The 25,072-nt window shown below is 44.3% G+C and overlaps 1 protein-coding gene across 1 annotated transcript in view; it reads left to right on the top strand.

The window, feature by feature from the left end:
* The window catches only part of LOC126284800 (ras-like protein family member 10B), a gene marked incomplete at its 5' end in the record, with an annotated part of 86,599 nt that extends 62,342 nt beyond the window's left edge, over window positions 1-24,257 (top strand). The window contains one exon of the mRNA XM_049983962.1: window positions 23,576-24,257. Within this exon, the coding sequence (XP_049839919.1) occupies window positions 23,576-23,877 (302 nt within the window). The remainder of the gene's footprint in view (window positions 1-23,575) is intronic.
* Between the last annotated feature and the right edge of the window lie 815 nt (window positions 24,258-25,072).

The following is a 25,072-nucleotide window of genomic DNA, read 5'->3' as shown; positions in this document are numbered from 1 at the left end:
TTGTAATGAGTTACAGAGATAGCATAGTAAACTCTCTAATCAATTTGAAGCTAGATAAACACACTATCTGCCCTGCAGACCACAGGATAACTCCCCAGGGTAATTAGTTAGGTCCTAAATAAACACAGTACAATTGGCTAACAGGGAGAGAGGGCGGAATACGAGGGAAAGTGATCTTGAAACTGACAGATGGGGGAGGAAAAAAATTCCGAAATTTGTGGTAAGGTCACATGGGACCAACCTGCTGGGGTCATCGGTCTCCAAGATTACGCACCACTTAATATAACTTAAACTAACTTACACTAAGGACAACCACACACTAATGCCCGACGGAGGACTCGAACCTCTCACGCGGGGAGCCGTGCGACCCTTGACAAAGCTTCTTAGACCGCATGGCTACCCTGCGCGACGATGGGCGAGGGAGGCATAAATTACTGATCTTAAACTCCTTTTGCTTCCTTTTTCGTGAAATACAGTCAAGAGTTTTGACAAGGGATATCTTGCACAATCAGAATTAAGGAGATGGTGCTTTAAGGGCTTGGAGAATTTGTAAATCACAACCTGTCAAGTTGACAAACTGGTCGTGAACTGCACACTTTAAAAAAATCTTGTGGGCACAGTCCTTCTGGAACAGAATTACACTCCGGTAAAAAAATAAAAAAAAATTCGTTCCTTGTGTTAATGAAAAATTAATGTTCAGTGCAGACCATGAAAATATTCAAATTAGTATTAACTACACTCTACATAAATTAGACAGCTACAGGTCTGGAACAGGTTCTCTAACCTGTATATTGCGTCATTTACATCATTGAAGCATACCTGCAGAATAACAGGAATGCAAACAATGTACAGAAATATTCAGAAGCTGGAAGTCACACCGCAAAGGAATTAATACATACGAAATTACAAATATAAAAGATATCACTATGAGCTAGTAATGCATTAAAGAAATTGATTACTTATACTGGGTGTGTACAAAAATGTATGGCCAAACTTTCAGAAAACATTCATCACACACAAAGAAAGAAAATATGTTAAGTGCCAGAGCTCATTTTAATACTTCTCTTCAAACCACATTAATCATGGAATGGAAACACACATGAACAGAACGTACCAGCGTGACTTCAAACAATTTTTTACAAGAAATGTTTAAAATGTCCTCCGTTACCGAGGATACATGCATCCACCCTCCGACGCATGGAATCCCTGATGCGGGGATGCAGCCTTGCCGAATGGCGTATTGTATCACAGCCGTCCACCATGTAAACACGAAGAGTCTCTACATTTGGTACCGGGGTTGCGTAGACAAGAGCTTTCAAATGCCCCCATAAATGAAACTCCAGAGGGTTGACGTCAGGAGGCCGTGCAGGCCATGGAATTGGTCCTCCTCTACCAATCCATTTGCACTGTAATGATGATTGACACATTGTTGGATGAACCATTCGCAGAAGTGTAGCCGTGGAGGCCAATCAGCTGCTGATAGTGCTTGCACACGCTGAACATGGTACCGAAACAAATTGTTCTCCCGTAGCACTCTCCATACAGTGACGTGGTCAACGTTACCTTGTACACCAGCAACTTCTCTGACGCTGACAATAGGGTTATCGTCAACTGCACGAAGAATGGCCTCGTCCATTGCAGGTGTCCTCGTCGTTCTAGGTCTTCCCCAGTCGCGAGTCATAGACTGGAATGTTCCGTGCTTCCTAAGACGCCGATCAATTGCTTCGAACGTCTCCCTATCGGGACACCTTCGTTCTGGAAATCTGTCTCGATATAAACGTACCAAGCCACGGCTATTGCCCCGTGCTAGTTCATACATCAAGTGGGCGTCTGCCAACACCGCATTTGTAAACATTCCACTGACTGCAGAACCACGTTCGTGATGAACACTAACTTGTTGATGCTACGTACTGATGTGCTTGATGCTAGTACTGTAGGGCAAGGAGTCGCATGTCAACACAAGCACCAAAGTCAACATTAACTTCCTTCAATTGGGCCAACTGGTGGTGAATCGAGGAAGTACAGTGCATACTGACGAAACTGAAATGAGCTCTAACATGGAAATTAAACGTTTCCTGACACATGTCCACATAACATCTTTTCTTTCTTTGTGTGTGAGGAATGTTTCCTGAAAGTTTGGCCGTACCTTTTTGTAACACCCTGTATAACACACAAAACAAACATTACTCATGCAAACACTATTCCTTAAACACCACCTAACTTACACGAATTTCATGTTGCAGCCATGAGATTCTTCTGTAATCACAAATAGTTATACGAAGTATGTTAAAAAGCGAAAGAACTTGTGGTATTCATGCATTTATCTCAGTAGCTTCTCACTTTGCCAAGCAATTTTCGAAAGCCTTTTCTCGAAATGATTTTCATTGCTTCTGGCGTATTCTCCATAGTGTTATCAGTGGCATGAAAGCGTCACGCTTTCGACACTGATTTTAATTTTCTACAAATGTGATAACACGATGGCTTAGCATACAGAACCTGGAGGGGGCAGTCATCTGATTTTTCGCACAAATATTGTTAGTGAATGAAGATGAGTGAACAGACCAGTTGTCAAGATGACGGCAAACGACTTTATTTTCCACAACATCTGTCTCAGTTTTTGAATATTATTGTAGAATAATTACAAAAACATACAGAGTAATTGTGAGTGGAGGTGTAACGCTGGGGTAAAAAGTTTCTGATTTATGGTACCTTTGATATTGAAGATAATTGTTGCTATCACTCCTACATTGGATCAAGAGGGTCGTAAATCTTTTTCCTGCAATAACAGATGCAACTCTATTTTATGACCCTTCATATGAATTTTGCAATTTCTACTTCTTGAACATGGGTCCTGCAGATTATATTTGGTACGTATTTCGCGTTTCCTCATCAAGCAAAGAAAAAATAAATCTGTAAAAGTATGTATATTGATTTCTCTTTAAACACGATGAGACGCACCAATTAATACATATGTTCTCGTCGTTGTCCGATCGTCGCATTACGATTGACATGTCACATATCCTTGGTCTTCTGATGGTGACAGAAAAAAATTGCAGCCGAAGGCCTTCCTGTTCCAATCTACGAATTGCGGTTGCGTTTCTTAGCTTCCATCGTCTTCATTGGCGTCTTTCACTTTGTCTCTTTCGGCCTACGTTGCTCAGGAGACTTCTGTTTTACTAGTTTGTCCTCCAGTTTTTTTTTCCTTTATCTTTTTATTTTGAGTACTTCAAGTTAAGATGTCTGGATGTTGTTTGGGTTTTCTTTTTTTATTTCTCTGCTTTGTTTTAGCCTTCTGAAGATGGTATTATGATTAGCTCCTTAAAGTTTAGATTACAGTACGTTGCTATTTAGAATCGATGTCAGTTTCTTTCGCCAGTCACAGGAGCCAAATGGTAGGCGATGTGCTCATTGGCTTATCACTGTGTATGGCTGTTTATGGAATTTCATCACATGATTTCAGCATGCAAGTAATCTATCTGTGAATATATGTGGGTAAATAGGAAACAGAGAAACAGCATTTCCATCGGTGGCAATTTTGGAATTCGCAGTGTTAAACAACAAATAATATGATACTTTGTTATTTTATGCTGTTAGGAGGATCTGATATTGGTATCACATTCTCGTCGAAAAGCAGATTTACAAAACAAATACAATGAAGCTGCCTGCAGCTGAAACCAATCAGCTGTCCACCATCTGTTGAAGCCAAAGAATATATTATGGTGGATGGACAGCATAATTATGCCATTATCACGACATAAATCATGCGACTGTAGAACGAGATTTTCACTCTGCCCTGCGCTTACATGAAATTTCCTGGCAGATTAAAACTGTGTGCCAGACCGAGACTCGAACTCGGGACCATTGCCTTTCGCGGACTAGTGCTCTACCATATGAGCTATCCAAGCACGACTCACGACCCACTCTCACATTCTCAGATGGTAGAGCACTTGCCCGCGAAAGGCAAAAGTCCCTGCTTCGAGTCTCTGTCCGGCACAAAGTTTTAATCTGCCAGGAAATTACATATCAGCCCACACTTCGCTGCAGAGGGAAAATCTCATCTGAAAACATCCCCCAGGCTGTGGCTAAGCTATGTCTCCGCAATAGCCTTCCTTCCAGGAATGGTAATACTGCAAGGTTAGCAGAAGAGCTTCTGTGAAGTTCGGAAGGTAGGAGACGAGGTACTGGCAGAATTGAAGTTGTGAGGAAGGGGCGTGAGTCGTGCTTGGGTAGCTCATATGGGAGTACTTGTCCACGATAGGTAAAGGTCGCGAATTCGAGTCTCGGTCCGACACACAGTTTTAATTAACCAGGAAGTTTCATTCGACTAAGTTGTCATGGCTACCATGGTTGTCCAGTACCAGATTCAGCCTACTGTCTACACCAGTCCTTGAGTGGAGAATGAAGTGCTTACGCTAAGCAAGGAATAAACCTTCGTTTCATTATGAGTAGAACCATACAACGCTCATAGGGCCATCGTTTGCAGCCCCTTGCAGCGTTCATGCAGCAAATCACGGTTATTATTTTCTGTCGTTACCAGGTAACGACAGAGCCAATTCTACACTCCTGGAAATGGAAAAAAGAACACATTGACACCGGTGTGTCAGACCCACCATACTTGCTCCGGACACTGCGAGAGGGCTGTACAAGCAATGATCACACGCGCGGCACAGCGGACACACCAGGAACCGCGGTGTTGGCCGTCGAATGGCGCTAGCCGCGCAGCATTTGTGCACCGCCACCGTCAGTGTCAGCCAGTTTGCCGTGGCATACGGAGCTCCATCGCAGTCTTTAAAACTGGTAGCATGCCGCGACAGCGTGCACGTGAACCGTATGTGCAGTTGACGGACTTTGAGCGAGGACGTATAGCGGGCATTCGGGAGGCCGGGTGGACGTACCGCCGAATTGCTCAACACGTGGGACGTGAGGTCTCCACAGTATATCGATGTTGTCGCCAGTGGTCGGCGGAAGGTGCATGTGCCCGTCGACCTAGGACCGGACCGCAGCGACGCACGGATGCACGCCAAGACCGTAGGATAGTACGCAGTGCCGTAGGGGACCGCACCGCCTCTTCCCAGCAAATTAGGGACACTGTTGCTCCTGGGGTGTAAGTCAACTACCCTGGCCAGCAAGATCTCCGGATCTGTCCCCAATTGAGCATGTTTGGAACTGGATGAAGCGTCGTCTCACGCGGTCTGCACGTCCAGCACGAACGCTGGTCCAACTGAGGCGCCAGGTGGAAATGGCATGGCAAGCCGTTCCACAGGACTACATCCAGCATCTCTACGATAGTCTCCATGGGAGAATAGCAGCCTGCATTGCTGCGAAAGGTGGATATACACTGTACTAGTGCCGACGTTGTGCATGCTCTGTTGCCTGTGTCTATGTGCCTGTGGTTCTGTCAGTGTGATCATGTGATGTATCTGACCCCAGGAATGTGTCAATAAAGTTTCCCCTTCCTTGGACAATGAATTCAAGGTGTTTTTATTTCAATTTCGAGGAGTGTATTTTTCGCTCTATCTGACATTTTTCAGGGTCTCGCCCATGTTAAAAACACTACCCAGTGTGAAGGCAGATCTTGTCATCACACCTCCCAAGTGTTAAAAAAATATGTTTACTTCCTATCGGTTAAATTCTATAAGCCAGTAGATACTAATTGCTTCTGGTTTTCGGACACTTAAAGGATTCCTTTTGTTTGTCTCGACATATGCAAAAGCCACCCTATGTACATGTACGGGCGTTAGTCCGAGACAAATATTGTCCATCAATCGTTCAGCTAAAGCTGTCTTCAGGTTTTCAGCTGAGAAGTGGTCCTCTTGAAATCTCCTTAAATTTTGTCACGCAGTGTTGGGAATGGAAAATTAAACATTTTACTCGGTGCTTTTATGGAATGCCGTTCATTGATGAATAAAATCGGCTGTTGCATCCTTTCATCAACCCGTTCTCCACTGGTGGTAGTCCTTTCCTGGGCCTTACACAATTGAAAGAGAATACAGTTTCCAGCACTCTATTACAGCTAAAAGTTGTACAGGTATAAAAGATCAACGCATTAGTGTTTAAGTCTGTGAAGGGTTGTGCCGATAACGTAGTCGGAGCAACCCGAAAAAATGCTACATAATTATAGAACTTAACACTACAAAAAGGTGGTTTAAAAACATAAATTTTAATGATGATGCAAACATTACAAATATACACACTATGTGATCAAAAGTATTCGGACAATTGGCTGAAAAAGACTTACATCTCCGTGGCGCCCTCCATCGGTAATGCAGGGATGCAAAGATAGTGTTTGCCCACCCTCAGCCTTGATGACGGCTTCCATTCTCGTAAGGATGCGTTCAATCAGGTGCTGGAAGGTTTCCTGGGGAATTGCAGCCCATTCTTCACGGAGTTCTGCCATGAGGAGAGGTATCGATGTCCGTCAATGAGGCCTGGCACGAAGTCGGCATTCCAAAACATCCCAAAGATGTTCTATAGTATTCATGTCAGGCCTCTGTGCAGGCCAGTACATTACAGGGATGTTATTATCGTGTAACCACTCCGCCACAGGCCGTGCACTATGAATAGGTACTCGATCGTGTTGAGGGATGCAATCGCCATCCTCGAGTTGCTCTTCAACATTGGGAACCAAAAAGGTGCTTAAAGCATCAATGTATGCCTGTGCTGCGATACTGCCACGCAAACCAAAGGGGGAAAGCCTCCTCCATGGGAAACACAACCACATCTTAACACCACCGCCTCCGAATTTTACTGTTTACACTATACTGGCTGGCAGATGACGTTCACCGAGCATTCGCCATATCCACTCCCTGCCATCGCCACATTGTGTACCGTGATTCGTCACTCCACCCAACGTTTTTCTACTGCTCAATTGTCAATGTTTACCCTCCACACACCAAGCGAGACGTTTTTCCGCATTTACCTGCGTGATGTTTTGCTGACGACCAGCCGCTCGACAATGAAATTCAAGGTGTCTCACCTGCCGCCTGTCATAGAACTTTCAGTGGATCCTCAAATGGTCCTAAACACTGTGGGACTTAACATCTGAGACATCAGTCCCCTAGACTACCTAAATCTAACCTAAGGACATCACACACATCCACGCACGAGGCAGGATTCGAACCTGCGACCGTAGCAGCAGAGCGGTTCAGGACTGAAGAGCCTACAACAGCTCGCCCACAGCGGGAGGCTGCAGTGGATCCTGATACAGTTAGGAAATCCTGTGTGATGGTCTGGATAGATGTCTGCCTATTAGACATTACGACCCTCTTCAACTGTCGGCGGTTTCTGTCGATCAACAGACGAGGTCGGCCTGTACGCTTTTTTGATGTACGTGTCCCTTCACGTTTCCATTTCACTATTTCATCGAAAACAGTGGACCTAGGGATGTTTAGGTTTGTGGGAATCTCGCTTACAGACGTATGACACAAATGACACACAGTCATCTGACCACGTTCGAAGTCAGAGAGTTACGCAGAGTGCCCCATTCTGCTGTCTCACGATGTCTAATAACTACTTAGGTCCCTGATACGGAGTACCTGGCAGTAGGTGTCAGCATAATGCTCTCAATATGAAAAACATATGTTATTGGTGGTTTCCGGATACCTTTAATCACATAGTGAATGTAGGATTAGCTCATTTAAAGTGCATGAGGAAATGTTACTTACGTTGCTTCGAAGATACGAAGAAATCATAAGGAATTGGTTTGAAAAGCAGTTGCGTACATCACTGCAACAACAATATGAAACATGGTTAGTGGTCGATTGTAGTTAGTTCAGTGCTCAACCAGGTACAGCGCAGAGCAGGGATTACTGACAACCTGGACGGGGCTGATCGCTGATCGCTGATCGGTGCGACACCACTCTCTGGTGCAGTATTTTAATTTTGTTTATTTGACAAGTCTAGTACCAAAATGAGTTGTATCAAAGTGAGCAACAGATCTCCATGGTCACTCTAAGCAGTGAGAACACAATATGCAAGGTAGAAAAGTTAATAACAGATGAAATTTAGATGAATAAACTGCTCCGTATCTTCACTGTACTCTTACGTGATTTATTATATTCGTGATTGTAGAATATTTCCATATAATATAAATTATTTTTGCAGATTGACGTGTTTATTTGTGTAAAAACTGTCTCTGCATTTTCTGTAAAAGATACGTACGTTAAAAACAGATTATTATTATGGCTATTCTTTTCTGCAAAGGGAATAATAATTGAATACGGCCAGTAAAACATGATGAACCACAGTTTATCAATTACATCAACTGTACGCTTTTTTTCGAATTTTCTTAAAATTATTGGTACATCACTTACCCGAAAAAATTTTTCCCGATACCATAATGAAATCTGAGCGTTCCCGTGCAGTGTAATTTTGTGTTTTCAACACTTACTCCACCTCAGTTATTGTTGATTGTCGGTAAAGCAGATGCCAGACTGAGATTCATTCGAAGAATACTACGGAAATGCAATCCGAAAACAAAGGAAGTAGGTTACAGTACGATTGTTCGCCCACTGCTTGAATACTGCTCAGCAGTGTGGGATCCGTACCACATAGGGTTGATAGAAGAGACAGAGATGATCTAACGGAGAGCAGTGCGCTTCGATACAGGATCATTTAGTAATCGCGAAAGCGTTACGGAGATGATAGATAGAATCCAGTGGAAGACTCTGCAGGAGAGACGCTCAGAAGCTCTGTACGGGCTTTTGTTGAAGTTTCGAGAACATACCTTCACCGAGGAGTCAAGCAGTATATTGCTCTCTCCTACGTATATCTCGCGAAGAGACCATGAAGATAAAATCAGAGAGATTAGAGCTCACACAGAGGCTTACCGACAATCCTTCTTTCCACGAACAATACGAGACTGGAATAGAAGGGAGAACCGATAGAGGTACTCAAGGTACCCTCCGCCACAAACCGTCAGGTGGCTTGCGGAGTATGAATGTAGATGTAGATGTAGATGTACCTCAAGTTTCAGTATGGGCATAATGATTTAATATGCCAGTATTTTAGTGATGACGTTGATTTAACATCCTAAAAACTCTATCTAGCCAGAAAAAAATACCGATTAATTTACTAACGTTTCACGTTTTCCTGTTATCTCTTGAGATATTGGTTCTATATTTTCATTTTTGTCGATCATACGTTTAGAAAATGCGCAATATGATTCCGCAAGTGTTTTCCCATACCTTTAAAACAGTTTCTGGCTATGAATGCAGAGTAGTACTTCCCTGCAGGACTTTTTTTCGATGCACGCAACCCCAGCTTTCTACTTGTATGCTCTGTAATTGAATGGCTGCTTATAAAGCGGTCGGCTATTTGACGTAGCCTGTACCGCTAAGCAGTGAGCGAAGCCAATTAACCTACCTCCGTCTCCCTGACGACTGCCAGCACCAGGTGGCTCGGGAAAGGGGTTCAGTAATCAAAGTTAAATAACTCTTTCGTTTTAATTTACGGAATTCTTAATTTTATAAATATCAAATTAATTTTAAACGAACGATGTCCGTTATACACTACGTCGCACCGATAGGACAGAAGGTATAGAACAGTAATTATGATGAATTCCATCTGTAATAATGGCGCTAAATGTAAATTTAATGACGATTTCCTTTCAAGCAGAGGGACAGAATTTTGATTCAGGACAAATGCAAATTGACTACCGTTACGCACTCCTGCTAAAAGTAGCTACAGTTTGCAAGGATCCCTTGTTTTGGTGGCGATACAACTGCGACCAATAAATAAATCTGGTCACTGTGGGGTACTGGGCTTTGCTGTCACTATTGGAATTTGTATCACAGGATCATGTTCATGTGAATTGGACCTGAGTACCTTCCACGACACATGTGATGTTGTTGTGATTTTTGCCCCTAGTTCTTGGAGCTGCTGAGGAGTTATCTTTTAGCGAAATGTGGCATATAACAGGAATGGACCACGAGTGTGAATTCTTTCTATAAGTCATGGATGCCATTAAATCACCAATTATTGCAACCACGACATTTCGAAGGTTTAGGTAAAGCTTACCATCTGACGTTTGTAATTAACTCGCAGGCTAATTAACTGAAATGGCCCAGGAACGCATCAAAGCGAGTAATTTTACATCTAGTCATTTCTTTAGAAAAAATTGTCTTATTCTACATATATTAATCATTTCTCTCACAATTATAAGAGACCATCTTTAAGGCACCATTTTAAGCTATTCGTTATATTTTCTGTTGCACAGGCTTCATTAGTGGAGTGCCTGGGTCACACTGCATTGTTGGCACCGCGATAGGAGTATTTCAACATCAGCAGTCATCCAAAAATCCCCTCCAGCTCTCAAAATACACTACTGGCCATGAAAATTGCTACACCACCAAGATGACGTGCTACAGCCGCGAAATTTAACCGACAGTAAGAACATGCTGTGATATGCAAATGATTAGCTTCTTAGAGCATTCATACAAGGTTGGCGCCGGTGGCGACACCTACAACTTGCTGACATGAGGAAAGTTTCCAACCGATTTCTCATACACAGACAGCAGTTGACCGGTGTTGCCTGGTGAAACGTTGTTGTGATGCCTCGTGTAAGGAGGAGAAACGCGTACCATCACGTTTCCGGCTTTGATAAAGGTCGGATTGTAGCCTATCGCGATTGCGGTTTGTCGTATCGCGACGCTGCTGCTGGCGTTGGTCGAGAACCAGAGACTTTTAGTAGAATATGGAATCGGTGGGTTCAGGTGTGCTGGATCCAAACGGCCTCGTATCACTAGCAGTCAAGATGACAGGCATCTGATCCGCATGGCTGTAACTGATCGTGCAGCAACGTGTCGATCCCTGAGTCAACGGATGGGGACGTTTACAAGACAACAACCATCTGCACGAACAGTTCGACGACGTTTGCTGCTGCATGGACTACCAGCTCGGAGACCATTGCTGCATCACAGAGAGGAGCACCTGCGATGGTGTACTCATCGGCGAACCTGGGTGCTCGAATGGCAAAACGTCATTTCTTCGGATAAATCCAGGTTCTGTTTACAGCATCATGGTGATAGGATCCGTGTTTGGCGACTCGCGGTGAACGCACATTGGAAGCGTATATTCGTCATCGCCATACTGGCGTATCATCCGGCGTGATGGTATGGGGTGCCATTGGAAACACGTCTCGGTCACCTCTTGTTCGCATTGACGGCACTTTGAACAGTGGACGTTACATTTCAGATATGTTACGACACGAGGCTCTACCCTTCATTCGATCCCTGCGAAACCCTACATTTCAGCATGATAATGCACGACCGCATGTTGCAGGTCCTCTACGAACCTTTCTGGATACAGAAAATGTTTGACTGCTGCCCTGCTGAGCACATTCTCCAGATCTCTTACCTATTGAAAACGTCTGGTCAATGGTGGCCGAGCAACTGGCTCATCACAATACGCCAGTCACTACTCTTGATGGACTGTGGTATCGTGTTGAAGCTGCATAGGCAGCTGTACACGCCATCCAAGTTCTGTTTGGCTCAATGCCCAGGCGTATCAAGGCCGTTACTACGGCCAGAGGTGATTGTTCTAGGTACTGATTTCTCAGGACCTACGCACCCTAACCGCGCGTAAATGCAATCACATGTCAGTTCTAATATAATATATTTGTCCAATGAATACCCGTTTATCATCTGCATTTCCTCTTGGTGTAGCAATTTTAATGGCCAGTAGTGTATATTAACTATTTGTCTCACAATTGTAAGAGACAAACTTTAAAGCACCATTTTAAGCTCCAAGTTATTTTTTATGCGCTGTTTCACAGGTTTCATTAGTGGAGTGCCTGGGTCACGCTGTTTTGTTGGAACCGCGATAGGAGTGTTTCAACACCAGCAGTCATCCGAAAATTCCCTCCAGTTCTTAAAATATTTTCGCATCTTACTTGGAGTTGCTAGGAATTCCTCGAATCGGGACAACATATCACCACTAAACTACTCGATGACTAACAATGAATTAACCGATTTGAGTGATAGTTACACAGTTGAAGGGCCTAAGTCAGTCACTATTTAATAATCAGTAGCATATAGTTCTGTAGCAATGCGAATTCTGTTTTTTTTTTCTCCATGAGAGAACCTCTGTGTCTCTTCGTGTTACTGAAATTAGATGTATACACGACGGCGGTGCCAGTATTCCTTCGACTGGGACCGCAGTTTGCTGTTTCGGATATGAGGAAGAACCGGCCACTCTTCTAGTGAGATTGAGCAGCGTATCTTCGGGACAATGGATCGTTCAATGTGTCACATATTTATGTTGGGATCAAATGGGACGAACAGAGCTTCAGACATATTTCACTGCCGTGTTAAGGAATGAATGAATGAATGAAGAAAAGAAGAGAATAGTTTAACGTCCCGTTAAAGAACAAGTCGTGAGAGACGAAGCACAAGGTTTGCTTTGTGAGAGATGGGAAATGAAATAGATCGCACCATTTCAAAGAAATCATCGTGCAACAGGAAAGTAATGAGAAAAGCAGATGTCAAGGCCAGTTAGGATTTTGAACCACAGTCTTGCCGAATGCGTTCCCGATGTCTTACAATTGCGCTACCTTAGTCCATCTTTGCGCTGCAAAGTCATAAGATATAATATGTATGCTGAGTGGGTAAAATATTAGTCACTTCATTTAAAGAGTACGCTGCTCTCTTTTGAACGCTTTAGACGGTGTGCTGGAAAGTGAGGCCTCCGAACTTTTATGTGAAAACGCTTAACGCTTTTTAAATAAAACAAACGTAATTAATATGCTATATTTTTATTCTTCATGTCTACATATATAGTGACCGTGGCAAACAATATATTTCTGCCAACTACAGAACAGCTTGTTGATATCTTCACTGTGGAATGTTTGACTTTGTTGACGGAGCCAATTCCTCACCTCTGCTGACACCCCTATGGCACTATGAAAGTGACACCCTCGAAGGTGTCCTTTAAGCTTTAGAAACAGACGAAAGTCAGATGGGGACAAACCGTGACAGTTTAAAAGGTGATGGATGACAGTGAATCAATGGCGTGGGATTGTGCCAGAAGTCGCGGTGTTCGTGTATGGGCTGGCACTGTAATACTGAAAGGTAGGGCTCTCCATGCGTGGACGAATCCTTCGAATTCGAATCTCGATTACGCTGCATCTTACGCACTGACAGAGTTACGTTACACTCAACAATGTTACACACTACAGTTCGGTGCTCTCTGAAGGTATAGGGCTACAAATATGTATACGCGAAGAATAAAGATGTAGAATGTTAGTAATGTTTCTTATTTACAAACCTTCATGAGTTTCCACATACAATTTGTAGGCGATACTATTCAGCACACCATCGTAGAATGGGTACATGGTGTGTCATGTGGACGTGCACCACTAACATGGCTATCAAAATAAAGTGGTGTGTGCGTGCGTTTGCCTGGGCCATTTTGTTCCATAGAAACTGGACAGTAAGATAGTTCGACGTGAAGAACCGGCAGACAGCAGAAATGAGCCATCGTGTTTCGACATGACAACACTGAGAAAGATGTTGCCCCATTTATTAGCGTAAAATAAGGACTGTCCAACGAGTCGATATGGTTCAAAGGATTCTAAGCACCATGGGAATTAACATCTGAGTTCATCAGTCTCCTAGACATAGAACTACTTAAACTAACCTAAGCACATTACACACATCCATGCCCGAGGCAGGATTCGAACCTGCGACCGTAGCAGCAGCGCGATTCCGGAGTGAAGCGCGTAGAACCGCTCGGCCACTCCAACGTGTCTACATGGATTTTATGCAACATTCGCAACCTTATAACACGGCCTCAGAACAGCAGTCACAGAGTGACTCTAACAATAAGTGGGCAGACACGAGTGTCGTGCCTTATAAATGACCATTTGTTTCTGGCCCAACATGGAGAATTGCTGTCGATAAATGCAGGTCAATCTCTCTCAGTTTTTGGGCGAACATTGGGAAGAAAGCTGCAAGTAGCTGACGTTTGGACTCGGACAACTCGAAGAGTCTAGCTCACTACGCTACATGAAGTTGTACATCTTCATCGGGGCAGGGCGGCGGGGGATAACGTCACAGATACTGGACAGCAACTGACTGGACGCGCATAGTGTGGGCCAACGAGACAACGATTTTGTTTGGTTCTCAAATGATGGAAGGCACCGAGTGCATCGATAGTCCAGTAGGACGTTTAAGCCGTAATTTGCGAATGGTATGGCTTACGCTGGATGTGTTTAACTGATGTTTTGGAGGTGTTTTGTATTTTCCATACCATAACTTCGGACCACTAACTGACGTCACGGTGGACTGAATCATGAAGTTTATTTCAACATTCTAAGCGACCAAGTGTTGCCCTCTGATCGGAATCTTGATGACGAGTATGCTGAGTCAGTCACGTCTTCAAAGATCATTCGTGTCCGTAAGACTGCAAGCATACTTTTCTGATTTGATGAACATTTAGTCCACCTATCTGTCCTAGGCAGCAAAACAGGCGCCTGCTGCGGGCACCATAAACAACAAAGAACGCTAAACGGTCGTTGGGGAGACTCTGTTGGTAGCCTCGTGAATCATGTGGGCGGTTAATTGCTGAACAGTGGCACGCCTGTTCCCCCGTACACATCTTCGCAGCCACTGCATCAACCCTGTCATCTATCTCTCGTGGTACACCACAGTATACCTTAACCACTAGGGCGCACGAACAGTTTACAAAACTTCTGTAATTCCACGTGTTGTAATGAGTCAGCCGGGTCGAAGACTGAATGATTTTTGATGTCTAACATAGGCGGGGCCACATTTTTGTGACTGGACCGTATATATATAACATAAAGGCGGTAAGTATTTGAAAAGTCTTACACTGTTTCATTGCGTGATCAGCAAATAGTAGCTGATGTCAATCGAAACCGTTATGTATACAACCACATCTGCCCAGAGGAAGTCTCTGACCAATCGGAAGAATCGTAATGAAATGTTATTGATTAAAGCCATGGTTTCACTCGTGCTGTAAACGTGTGCCTAAAACAAAAAAATTGAACATGTACTACAGATCTTTTTAGGCTTTAACGTCATAGTCACGTGGTACTTGTGTATACTACGCATGGTCAACATCATTTCTAGACTAGTAATTGTGTGATGCATGTGCATCACCAGAATTTGTAGAACACGTACATTAGAATCCTGTGCAGCATTGTCAATGATACGTATTTTAAACAGATTTACAGATGAATGTGAAAAGGTGGCCACGTAAAATGTTAGCACGAGACAACACAAGTCGCACATGGATAACCTCATCCAGCCAATTGTTTAGTATTGGACGTATATTAGGAAGTATAAAGATGTTGCATTAACGGAATGGATGTAGAAAATTCAATGATGATCTTCACGTTTTGTTTTTCAGTTTACTTAGTCCGTGAGAGAGCATCTCAGACATGTTATACAATCTTTTATGCAAAGTGCAGAAACTGCTAATGGATGTAACACCTCACCTGTCACTTACCTGGTTTTTGCGTGTGTTCATCCCAGCTAATTGACTAACAGATCAACAGAGAGTGCAAACTGCCGCAATATCGGATAACGTAAAGAAAGTAATAAGGCCCTGTGACTCCTGATTGAACTGCAGTGGCAGTGTTGACATTAATTGATTCAGAATTGATCACTTTTAATTAAAAAGGGGTGCACATTGATGTTATATTCAGCAGTTGAACACCAGACGCAAATGTTGAACATAAAATTAATTAAGAAAGTAACTTGGGATTTCAACTATTTGATTTAAAACAGACGCAGTTGATCAGCACAAACTTATTTTAACTCCCGACCTTCAATCATCACATTACATAACTCTATCAGGCAATGGTAACAAATTGCATTTACATGGAGTAAAGCGCGTTAAATCAAAATTAATTCCGATCGATTGACCCAGGCGTTATCCGAAGTGCAAGAATAATTCCCTAATACACAGCCCAGGAAACCCTTGTGGAAACTTTGTCGACGTGATCCAGCAAATTAATCAGTGGCCTAATTCCAGCCAGAGTGGGTGCAATATCACTGAATTCAGCGTGGCGGGGCGGCGTCATTGTGAGGACGTCGGCCGGCCTCGTGGTGCTGCAAGGCTGCGCTCGTCTATTCACTCCTAGCTATCTTGATCAGTGCATAGCTGAACCAAAACTTTCTATCTCCAACCTCAATCGTTTCATTTGCTAAGTCCTAAACTGCAGAGATGCTCACTCTCTCTCAGGCAAGCTGAGGAAAGAACGCCACGTCCGCACTCTAGGCAAGCTGGGAACGGAAGACCACCACGGAGACTTCTCCCAGTCCGCTCTTCACCTCGGTTTCCCCTCCAGCAAAATGACTTACGCCAATTGCAGCGCAAGTCGCGTTAATTATGCGCCGCTTTCCAGTGCCGAACAATGCCTTCTCTGTGAAATGAGCAAATTCCCACAATTTCCTTTCCTCTCAACTTCTGCTATTTAGCTCTTCCCAGGTCACCGATGAAGGTTAGCATCTGTGCAAAACACCAATTCTGACTCCCAGGAGAGCACTTCAAATTCCTTGGTCCTACGTTCCCATCGGAGGCGGCGTATTTCATTCTATCGCTCTTCACCTGATTTACTTCAGAGTCTGCAGACCGCGAATTCAGCGTGAAGTTTCTATAGTCATGAAGAGGCATATTTTGGCCTCTATTGGCCGCTCCACCATAGCTTTGCGCGGCTTTCTCGCATGTTTCACTGAAAATGGGATGACGGCCATTTATCAACAGGGGTACAAGTTCTCCATCTGCTTCCCTGTACACCAGCATGGGGTCAACCATCACTCGAGGCAGCTGGAGGCCGTGCCCCGTTACTGCTTTCTCAGATCTTGGGCCGCTCGAAGCTGCCTATTGTTGCTTCCCTTCGCCGTTCCCCAGCCGGCCATGTTCAACTGTGAATACTTCCCCGAGGCAGCTGGAGGCCGTGCCCCGTTACTGCTTTCTCAGATCTTGGGACGCTCGAAGCTGCCTATTGTTGCTTCCCTTCGCCGTTCCCCAGCCGGCCATGTTCAACTGTGAATACTTCCCTGGGATAAACTAGCCTTCAGTAAATCGATGCGTTTCCACAAAGTTTTCATGTCATGTGAATTACTTTACATCACCCAACATTAATTATTCCAATACGTCCATACTATACCCTCCACAAGGTGCATTGTGCCTTGCCATTTTTGTTCAGCCCTACTGTTCGCTCAATCTGAGTTAGGTGATCTTTAATGACTTCATGTAAGTGGCATAGTTAATGACTTCATGTAAGAGACATAGTTCTTGCCATCTTACATGGTAAAATAATCTAAGTTGTCAGGTCACCATATCCCTCTTAAAATTCATTCTTTGAGAACTGACATTTAGACTCGTTAGCTGGGATTTTCTTCATGACTCTTCTGGTATCTCTGGCTGGCTGAAAACAGTCTAAGATAACTGTAACGTTGAAATAAGAAAATGAGTTGTCTCATGCGTCGTCTGATGAAGTGAGTTGTTGAACTAAAGGGAGTTAGCAGCTTGAAGAAGTTTATTCAAACGATTCTCGTCTTCAGAACAAGTGAAAGGAAACTTATTATGCCTGGGCCGTTCAGAAAAAAATGATGGCACTAAAATTTTTTGTGTACACAGGAACCATTTCTTGAACCAAGGAGTACAGATTATATTACAGGTACTCCCCGCCAGCGTCTATGGACTTTTACCATCGTTCTGGCAATTTCCGTACTTGTGTGCTATTCTTTTGCGTTGTTCCGGTGTGACTGGTAGACAATTACATAAAGTTGTTATTGGTGGTGAACTACTTACCCGCATGACCTGTTTTATTGAGTCGAATAGGGCATAGTCGCTAGGAGACAAATCCGGTGAGTATGGAGGCTGTGGCAGCACAGTGAACACCAGTTCACGCATGTCTGGCATCTGGAATGTGACCGGACGTTGTCGGTTTGGAGCAAAACCCCAGCCCCATCTTCGTGGTGGCGTAGTTGAGTGAGTGTGTGGAGTTGGTGCAGTGCAGTTCTGTACCAATCACTGCTTAGAGTCGTATTGGCAGGGAGCCTGTACACCAGCAGTACCCCTTCCTAATCCCAGAACACAGTCGCCATTGGTTTCTGCACGGTTATTCCTGAGCATGATTTGTTACGACGAGAGCCCCCAGTAGGCTTCCATTGCATAGACTGGTGTTTCTTTTCTGGAGTCTCTAGGAAGAACCATGACTCTTTGACGGTGACCAGACGCTGAAAGAACTCCGCTGGATCGGCACTGTACTGTAGCATCAACTGTTGGCATCTCTCTTGGGATATCACCACAGGCATCTGTATCTGCGAAAAGGTGAAGGAATGGGGCACCCATTGTTCACACACATTCATCTTCGTAGATGATAGTGTGGAGGGTCCACAGTGGTAGACCGGTAGCCTTCCTTAGTTCATCAAACGTGATTAGTGTCTCGTGATATTATTGACACGCTGAGCATTGTTTATTTGGCGTGCAGCTGTTGCACGACCAGTGTTTTAGCGCTTTTAGGGTATAGTCCCTGTCGTCTCTGAATTCTGATGCTCAACGGAACATGGATTTGCGAATTAGTGCTGTTTCGCCACAAACGGCTGTTAACGTCTTGTGGTTGTCTGAAGTAGTCATCCTTTCCCTCCAGATAAACTGTACTGTTCACTTTTCTCCTTACTTGTCAACTCCGTGTTGTTTTACCGGTGTCCTCCAGTGCACTCGCAAGCCGAAACAAGTGCTGCTGCAATGCGCCACCTATGGGAAGCAGCAAAACCATCAGGTGGCAGTAGACAGTTCTCTAGTCTATCTTCACGAATATATCGACACACTTTTCGGAATGCTGTTTGAAAGAATTATAGGAGGAATGTCAGTCAGCACTGAACGAACTAACAAAGTGGAAGCCACAACGGTCCACTACAGTGTTAAGTCAGACCGCAGACAGGGTCTGAAGAAAATCCCAACAAAGTGATCGAACCGTTGACTTTTAAAGAAGAAATTTTATGAGGAGTATGACGGGGGTTGCCAACCTAAAAGATATTACTTACTCTTCCCTTAGTTAAGGTTATTATATTTTATACATTATCAATTAGATACAACCCGCCTTCATAGCAACGCTCGCTTGTGCGATGGCGCTCGGCTCGGACGTACCCATGTTCGAATACTGGTGGTGAATGGAATAATCACTGCCAGTGCTAATTTAGACTTTCTCGATGAATCACGATAATTAAGTATTCTAGGGTTGTCAGCCGAGTCAAGGCGTCGTTCTGCGGCATCTGCTTTCATTCGTCTGAAAACCTGAGATGACTTCATCACCAATCACTGACAGTATTTGGCCGGCACGGAGAAGACATTTGGTGGCGTTGTTCCTAATAACCAGTTTCTGCGGTGGGTTAAATTGCAAACCTGATCGCAGTATCTCATGAATAGAGGGAATTGTGACACCCATCGCGGTCCAACCGTGGCACTGGCACGCTAGACATGGCGGCCCACTTGGTGCTGTCCGAGACGATAACCTATGTACCCGTACCAGGTTTCACTCATATATATATATATATATATATAATCTCCCCCTCCCTCCCTCTCTCCCTCCCTCTCTTCTGTCATCATCATCGTACAACACACACATGGTTGTACTCTTTATACGCATTCAATGCAATCACCTTTATTTTACAAATACATATACGACATACCTCTAACGTATCCACAACGAAAGGGGTCAATGAAAGGAGGAAGGCCGCCCCTTTGCTACAGGCGACTGCACCATAGTGTGAGATATCCCGGTCACCAGTTACACATTACATTTACATTTTAAGTGAGTAGCACTTGCGTAATATTTTACCAAATTTATTATTTGACTAACCAGTTTTCCGCATTAAGGAAGTCGTCAATAAAAACATAAAAATTGGTGGCTGTAAATTTTGTCAGATTAAATACTTTAATCTACGTGCCGCCAAACAGTTTGTCATTCGGCTTTCAAAGATGATGAGATGATGATGATGTTCGATTTGTGGGGCGCTCAACTGCGTGGTCATCAGCGGTCGACTTTCAAAGATGACTACTATTAACATTTGGTATAAGAATAAAGTGAGAAAAATTATTTCCATAACATAAGAAGTAAAAACAAATTAGCCGACAAGAGAAACGAGCCTAGTAGCCGTCATCAGTTTCGTGCAGATTTGAAGTATATGCAAGACTAGCCAGAAGTGAAAGTGAAGGAAGCGTGCGTTCCAGGCGTCAAAGCGTTCAGAAGCTTCAAGAAACGGCTCTGAGCACTATGGGACTTAGAACTACTTAAACCTAACTAACCTAAGGACGCCACACCCATCCATGCCCGAGGCAGGATTCGAACCTGCAACCGTAGCAGCAGCTCAGTTCCGGACTGAAGCGCCTAGAACCTTTCTGTCACAGACGCCGGCGTGTTGAGAAGAAAGAGCATTTTCGACACGGGTAGGGAGAGGCCCAAACGGTTTGTGTTAACGTGGCTTCCAGGCAGCGATTGGCCGAGCGGGTTGGGTAGACGAGGGTGATCCAAGAGTCGTGAGGTCTGGTCCCTATGCGGAAGATTTTTTTTTTTAATTTTCTAACCATGCTCAATATTGTATTCATTAGTAGCTGAAAATATATTTTCAAGAAAAGATTGTGGTTAAAGCGTCCCGACGGGATTGTGAATAACGCTTACAGGACTTTATATTCCGTTAGTTTCATTCTAACCATCGACCAACCATCGGCAGGTACACGGTAGGTACAAGTGCAAGTAAAATCGGCCCATCGGCCGTTGAGGATGAAGCTAGCTACAGCAAACTACAGGGCTCACTCGCGTGCCTGCTGTCGACCGAGTAACGTGAATCTCTCAAAAACACAGTGAGAATATTGCTTCTCTGTATCACCTTTGAAACAATCATGTGATTGTAGAAATGCGGCATTTTTGACATGTATAAGATACCGAGAAAATTACTGCTCCTACCGTTTTTACAATGAACGTCACCTCAGTCCAGGTAGACTATCAACTGCAAAATAATAAACTGTCTAATTTTGTATTCGAAGTTCTAGTGTATGCCTTATAATCCCTCTCTGGAAATTCATTTCCAATCCCATATTTACATTTGTCTAAATTTTCCTGCCTTTATTAATATTACAGTATTTTGAGCGATTCGGTGTGTTTTACACTGCAAAATTGAAATATGAAAAGAAGTTTCCACTTAGGGAATACATCCACTGCGTCAGCCTGCTGCCTGTGAACGTCATTAACATGAACGATACATGCTTTGTTCGACGCACGCCGGAAATATTTTTTTCTAAACTCTTAGCCATCTGCAGCCACCCCAACCCCCCCCCCCCCCCCCCCCACACACACACACACTTCCGTCAGTTTCATTTCAGGCCAAGCTCTGCGCACATCATAATTTTGGCCGAAATAAAAACACGAACCTCCAAAGAATTGTACGAAGGGAACGGATATTAGATCTGATTCACGCGTACAGCCAAATGAATGTTTACAGTTTTTGATGATTTATTGAAGAGAAAGAGCTTCATAAACTGATGACGTCAATAATGGGTCCGTCCACCTATGGGCCTTATGTAGGTAGTTATTCAGCTTGGAATTCATTGATGGAGTTGCTGGGTGACCTCCTGAGGGATATGGTGGGAAATTGCGTCCCATTGGAACGTTACATCGTCAAAACCTCGAGCTAATTGAAGGAGCCTGCCCATAATGCTTCAAACGTTCTCCACTGTGGAGAAATCCGGCGACCTCTTTGCCATTTTTAGGGTTTCGCATGCACGAAGAGAGAGAGAGAGAGAGAGAGAGAGAGAGAGAGAGAGAGAGAGAGCAGAATCTATCCGTGTACGGGTGACCATTATTTTGCTGAAAAATGACCTCAGGATGTCTTGCCTTGAAGGGCAACGAAACGAGACGTAGAATATCGTCTACGAGCTGCTGTTCTGCCAGAGTGCCGCAGATGACAACCGCAGGGCTTCTCCTATGATAGAAATTGCGTCCCAGTGCATCACTCGTAGTTGTCGTGCCGCTGGTCAAAGAGGCTGATTTCTGAAGGAGCTCTTACACCTGTGTACATTGTCGCTAGTCCACTTCCGGCTCTAGCTTGCCCCACAGGGAAGCAGAGGCGTCCAGCGTAGACGAAGGGGTGAATGGCATTGCTAACGCTCACATATGGATGAACGCGTGCCTCTACTTGCGTGCGAGTTAATCACAGTCGCACGGCGACTACGCACATTACGCACAGTTGTTAACCCACTGAAATCCTTTCAGACCCCAACTTTTTCTGTAGGAAAGAAAATATTTGTTTATGAGGTACTGCTGTTAGATGATTTTTCATGATTTTAGGAACAATATCTATAGAGAATTATGTACCCGTTTTCAAAACATATTTTTTACACTTTGTTCCATTTTGTGGATTAAAACAATCGCAAAATATTTTCTATTGTAATAAACAGTAAAGTGATCATTAAATAATTACCACTCAAAACAACCACAACAGTATTCAATGATAGAGTGGAATTCGGCGAACCAACCACATCCCTGTATTCTGATCACCACTAGCTGGCGCGCACTGCTGCGTTGAATTGCTGATATTTTCATAGTGATGCCCAACGCTTGGCAGCAGTTGCGCGTGATGAAATGGTTGAACATTCAAAATTGTGTACCTCAAGTTTCCATTGGGAAAAAATAGTTGTGTTGGAGCTAAGGCGCAGTAAAAGTTATTGTGGGTAAATGTAGCCAGAGGATCTCATATGTTTAAACGGGACTGATAACCAGATAAAATAATTCTCCAGAATCGTAGATTCCAGGCCGAAGACGAGTCTTGATGTCATATTCAAAGGCGGATTACCAACCTGATTGTCACGCTCCACAGAGCCTCACAATCAGGAGTCATGGCCTGGGCTACCATTTTATTTCTAAACAGAACCTCTTTGGGTGTCATTCGTGGTACACTTACAGCGGTACGTCGACCATATTCTACATCCCATTTTGTTATCATTTATGGTAAGTCTTCCAGGGTTTGCATTTCAGCAAAATAACGCTCATCCGCACACGGCGATTGTTTCTACACCTTGTCCTCGTTCTTCGAAATTCTACCTTGGGAACGACATCGCTGGGTCTCTCTCCAATTCAGAACGTTTGGAGTATCATGGGCAGGGCCCTTCAACAGACTCGAGATACTGACGAGCTAACTCGCCAGGTGGACGGAATTCCAGAGGAAGACATCCAGCAACTCTGCCAAGAGGTGAACTAACGCGTTATTGACTAGCTCAGTTCGTTAAGCTCTATTTCTTTAATAAATCATCCAGTTTTTCTAAAATTGTAATTCTTCATTTGTACATCACATGGACCGGTTTCAGTGCCATTCGGACAATTCCTTTGTGCTGCATGTCTTTTTTCTCTTAGAGTGTATATGACACATTAAGTCAGGAACTAAATGGTAAACTACAATAATTGTTCAGAACCAAACAAGTGCAGTAAATTTGGTGCCATGTGTAACGTGTAGCGTGTTTTTCATTCGTTGTTCTGTACTTTCTGTAATTCGGAAAATGTAAGAAGCAGGAGGTATTTGGAGCACTAGTGGTGCGGTGACTCTTACAGAGCGGGTCCCGGGCAGAGACCTGGCGCGCCCCGACTTGTGGTCCGAGGTGCGCGCCTCGTGGGGGTGCGGCTACGCCGAGTGCAGCGCGCGGCAGCGGGGGCAGGTGCTGGCCGTGTTCCAGCGGCTGATGCGCCAGGTGGACCGGCTGCTGGGCGCGGCCGGCGCCGCCTCGCCGCCCATCCCCGCCTCCTACGGGCTGCTGGCCGCCTCCTCGCCGGAGGACGGCGACGCCGACGACGAGCGGCCCGAGCGCGGCTTCCTGGACACGCCGGACGGCCGCGCCACCTGCCACCTGTTGTGACGCTGCGCCGACGCGGCCGCCCTCGACGCCCACCGCGACTCCCAAGCACAGAGGGACGAGCGCTCCTGCCCGCTGCTCTGAGGGCGCCGCCGCTGCGCGCGCACTCCCTCAACACTTCCGTTCTGCTCTGCGTCCCTACAACTCGTACGCGACCTCCCGGCAATGAGAATCACATTATCATCATCAGCTGTGTACTCTGAATAGATGTGAATTAATCTTCGTACATCCATATTTAAATTGGATGAAGGCCGGACACGGCTGGTATAATTTTTTTTATTAAAAATGAAACTTCTTCAGCTGTACTTAAGGTTTTATATTTAATTGGCTACTAGTTTCGACGTTGCATCAACGCCATCTTCAGGCCCGTAAACTATGACGAAATCAGCTGTGTGTGGCTCAGTACTAAAAGTCCGCGGTGAGACCAACACGTGCTCCACATGGTTCCATGTGCAGCACGTGTTGGTCTCACCGCGGACTTTTAGTACTGAGGCACAGCGCAATTGATTTCGAATGTGACGGCTGCGTTGATGCAACGTCGAAACTAGTTGCCAAATAAATATAAAATCTTAAGTACAGCTGGAAGAGTTTCATTTTCAATAAAATTAAAGAAGTGTGAATTAAGTTTCCATCGTTTTATCCTTTGAGAGTCCCACACCCTCAGTAAACTTGAAGGATATCAGGCCGCGTATAAAATTCTTTATTTTCCGCATTACCGGTTTCGTGTATTTGCCCATTCTCGAAGGTGTCTGAAAACATAGCACCAAATCGTAACAGCCGGCCGGAGTGTCCGAGCGGTTCTAGGCGCTTCAGTTGGTTTTTGCTACTGTGTCTTACTGTGTTTCTAGACACGTTTGACAATGCGCAGTGCCCAAAACCGGTACTGTGAAAAATAAAAAAGTAATTACACACAATCTTGTGGTAAAATGTCGTTCTGAAAATTAAATCAGTGAATCAGCTGTTTTGAAAACTACTAGTTCCGTTTGAGCAGGTAAAAGAATACGTACCTGCAAATCTATGCGTGGCGACGTCGGACTCATTTTCGTACTATAGGGGTATTTCTGTTGCAGGAATAAATTATATTGGAAATGGTCGGGAGGAAGCTGCAAAACAAGCAACAGACAAGCGGTTGAAGGAATTATTGTACAGATGTGAAATGACAAAAAACTTGTGTGATATGAAATGTGTTATTCGGTAT

The sequence above is a fragment of the Schistocerca gregaria genome, chromosome 8 (assembly GCF_023897955.1).
Source record: "Schistocerca gregaria isolate iqSchGreg1 chromosome 8, iqSchGreg1.2, whole genome shotgun sequence".
Lineage (NCBI taxonomy): Eukaryota > Metazoa > Arthropoda > Insecta > Orthoptera > Acrididae > Schistocerca > Schistocerca gregaria.
Note: the sequence above shows the minus strand (reverse complement) of the source record. Positions and strands in the feature narration are given on the sequence as shown.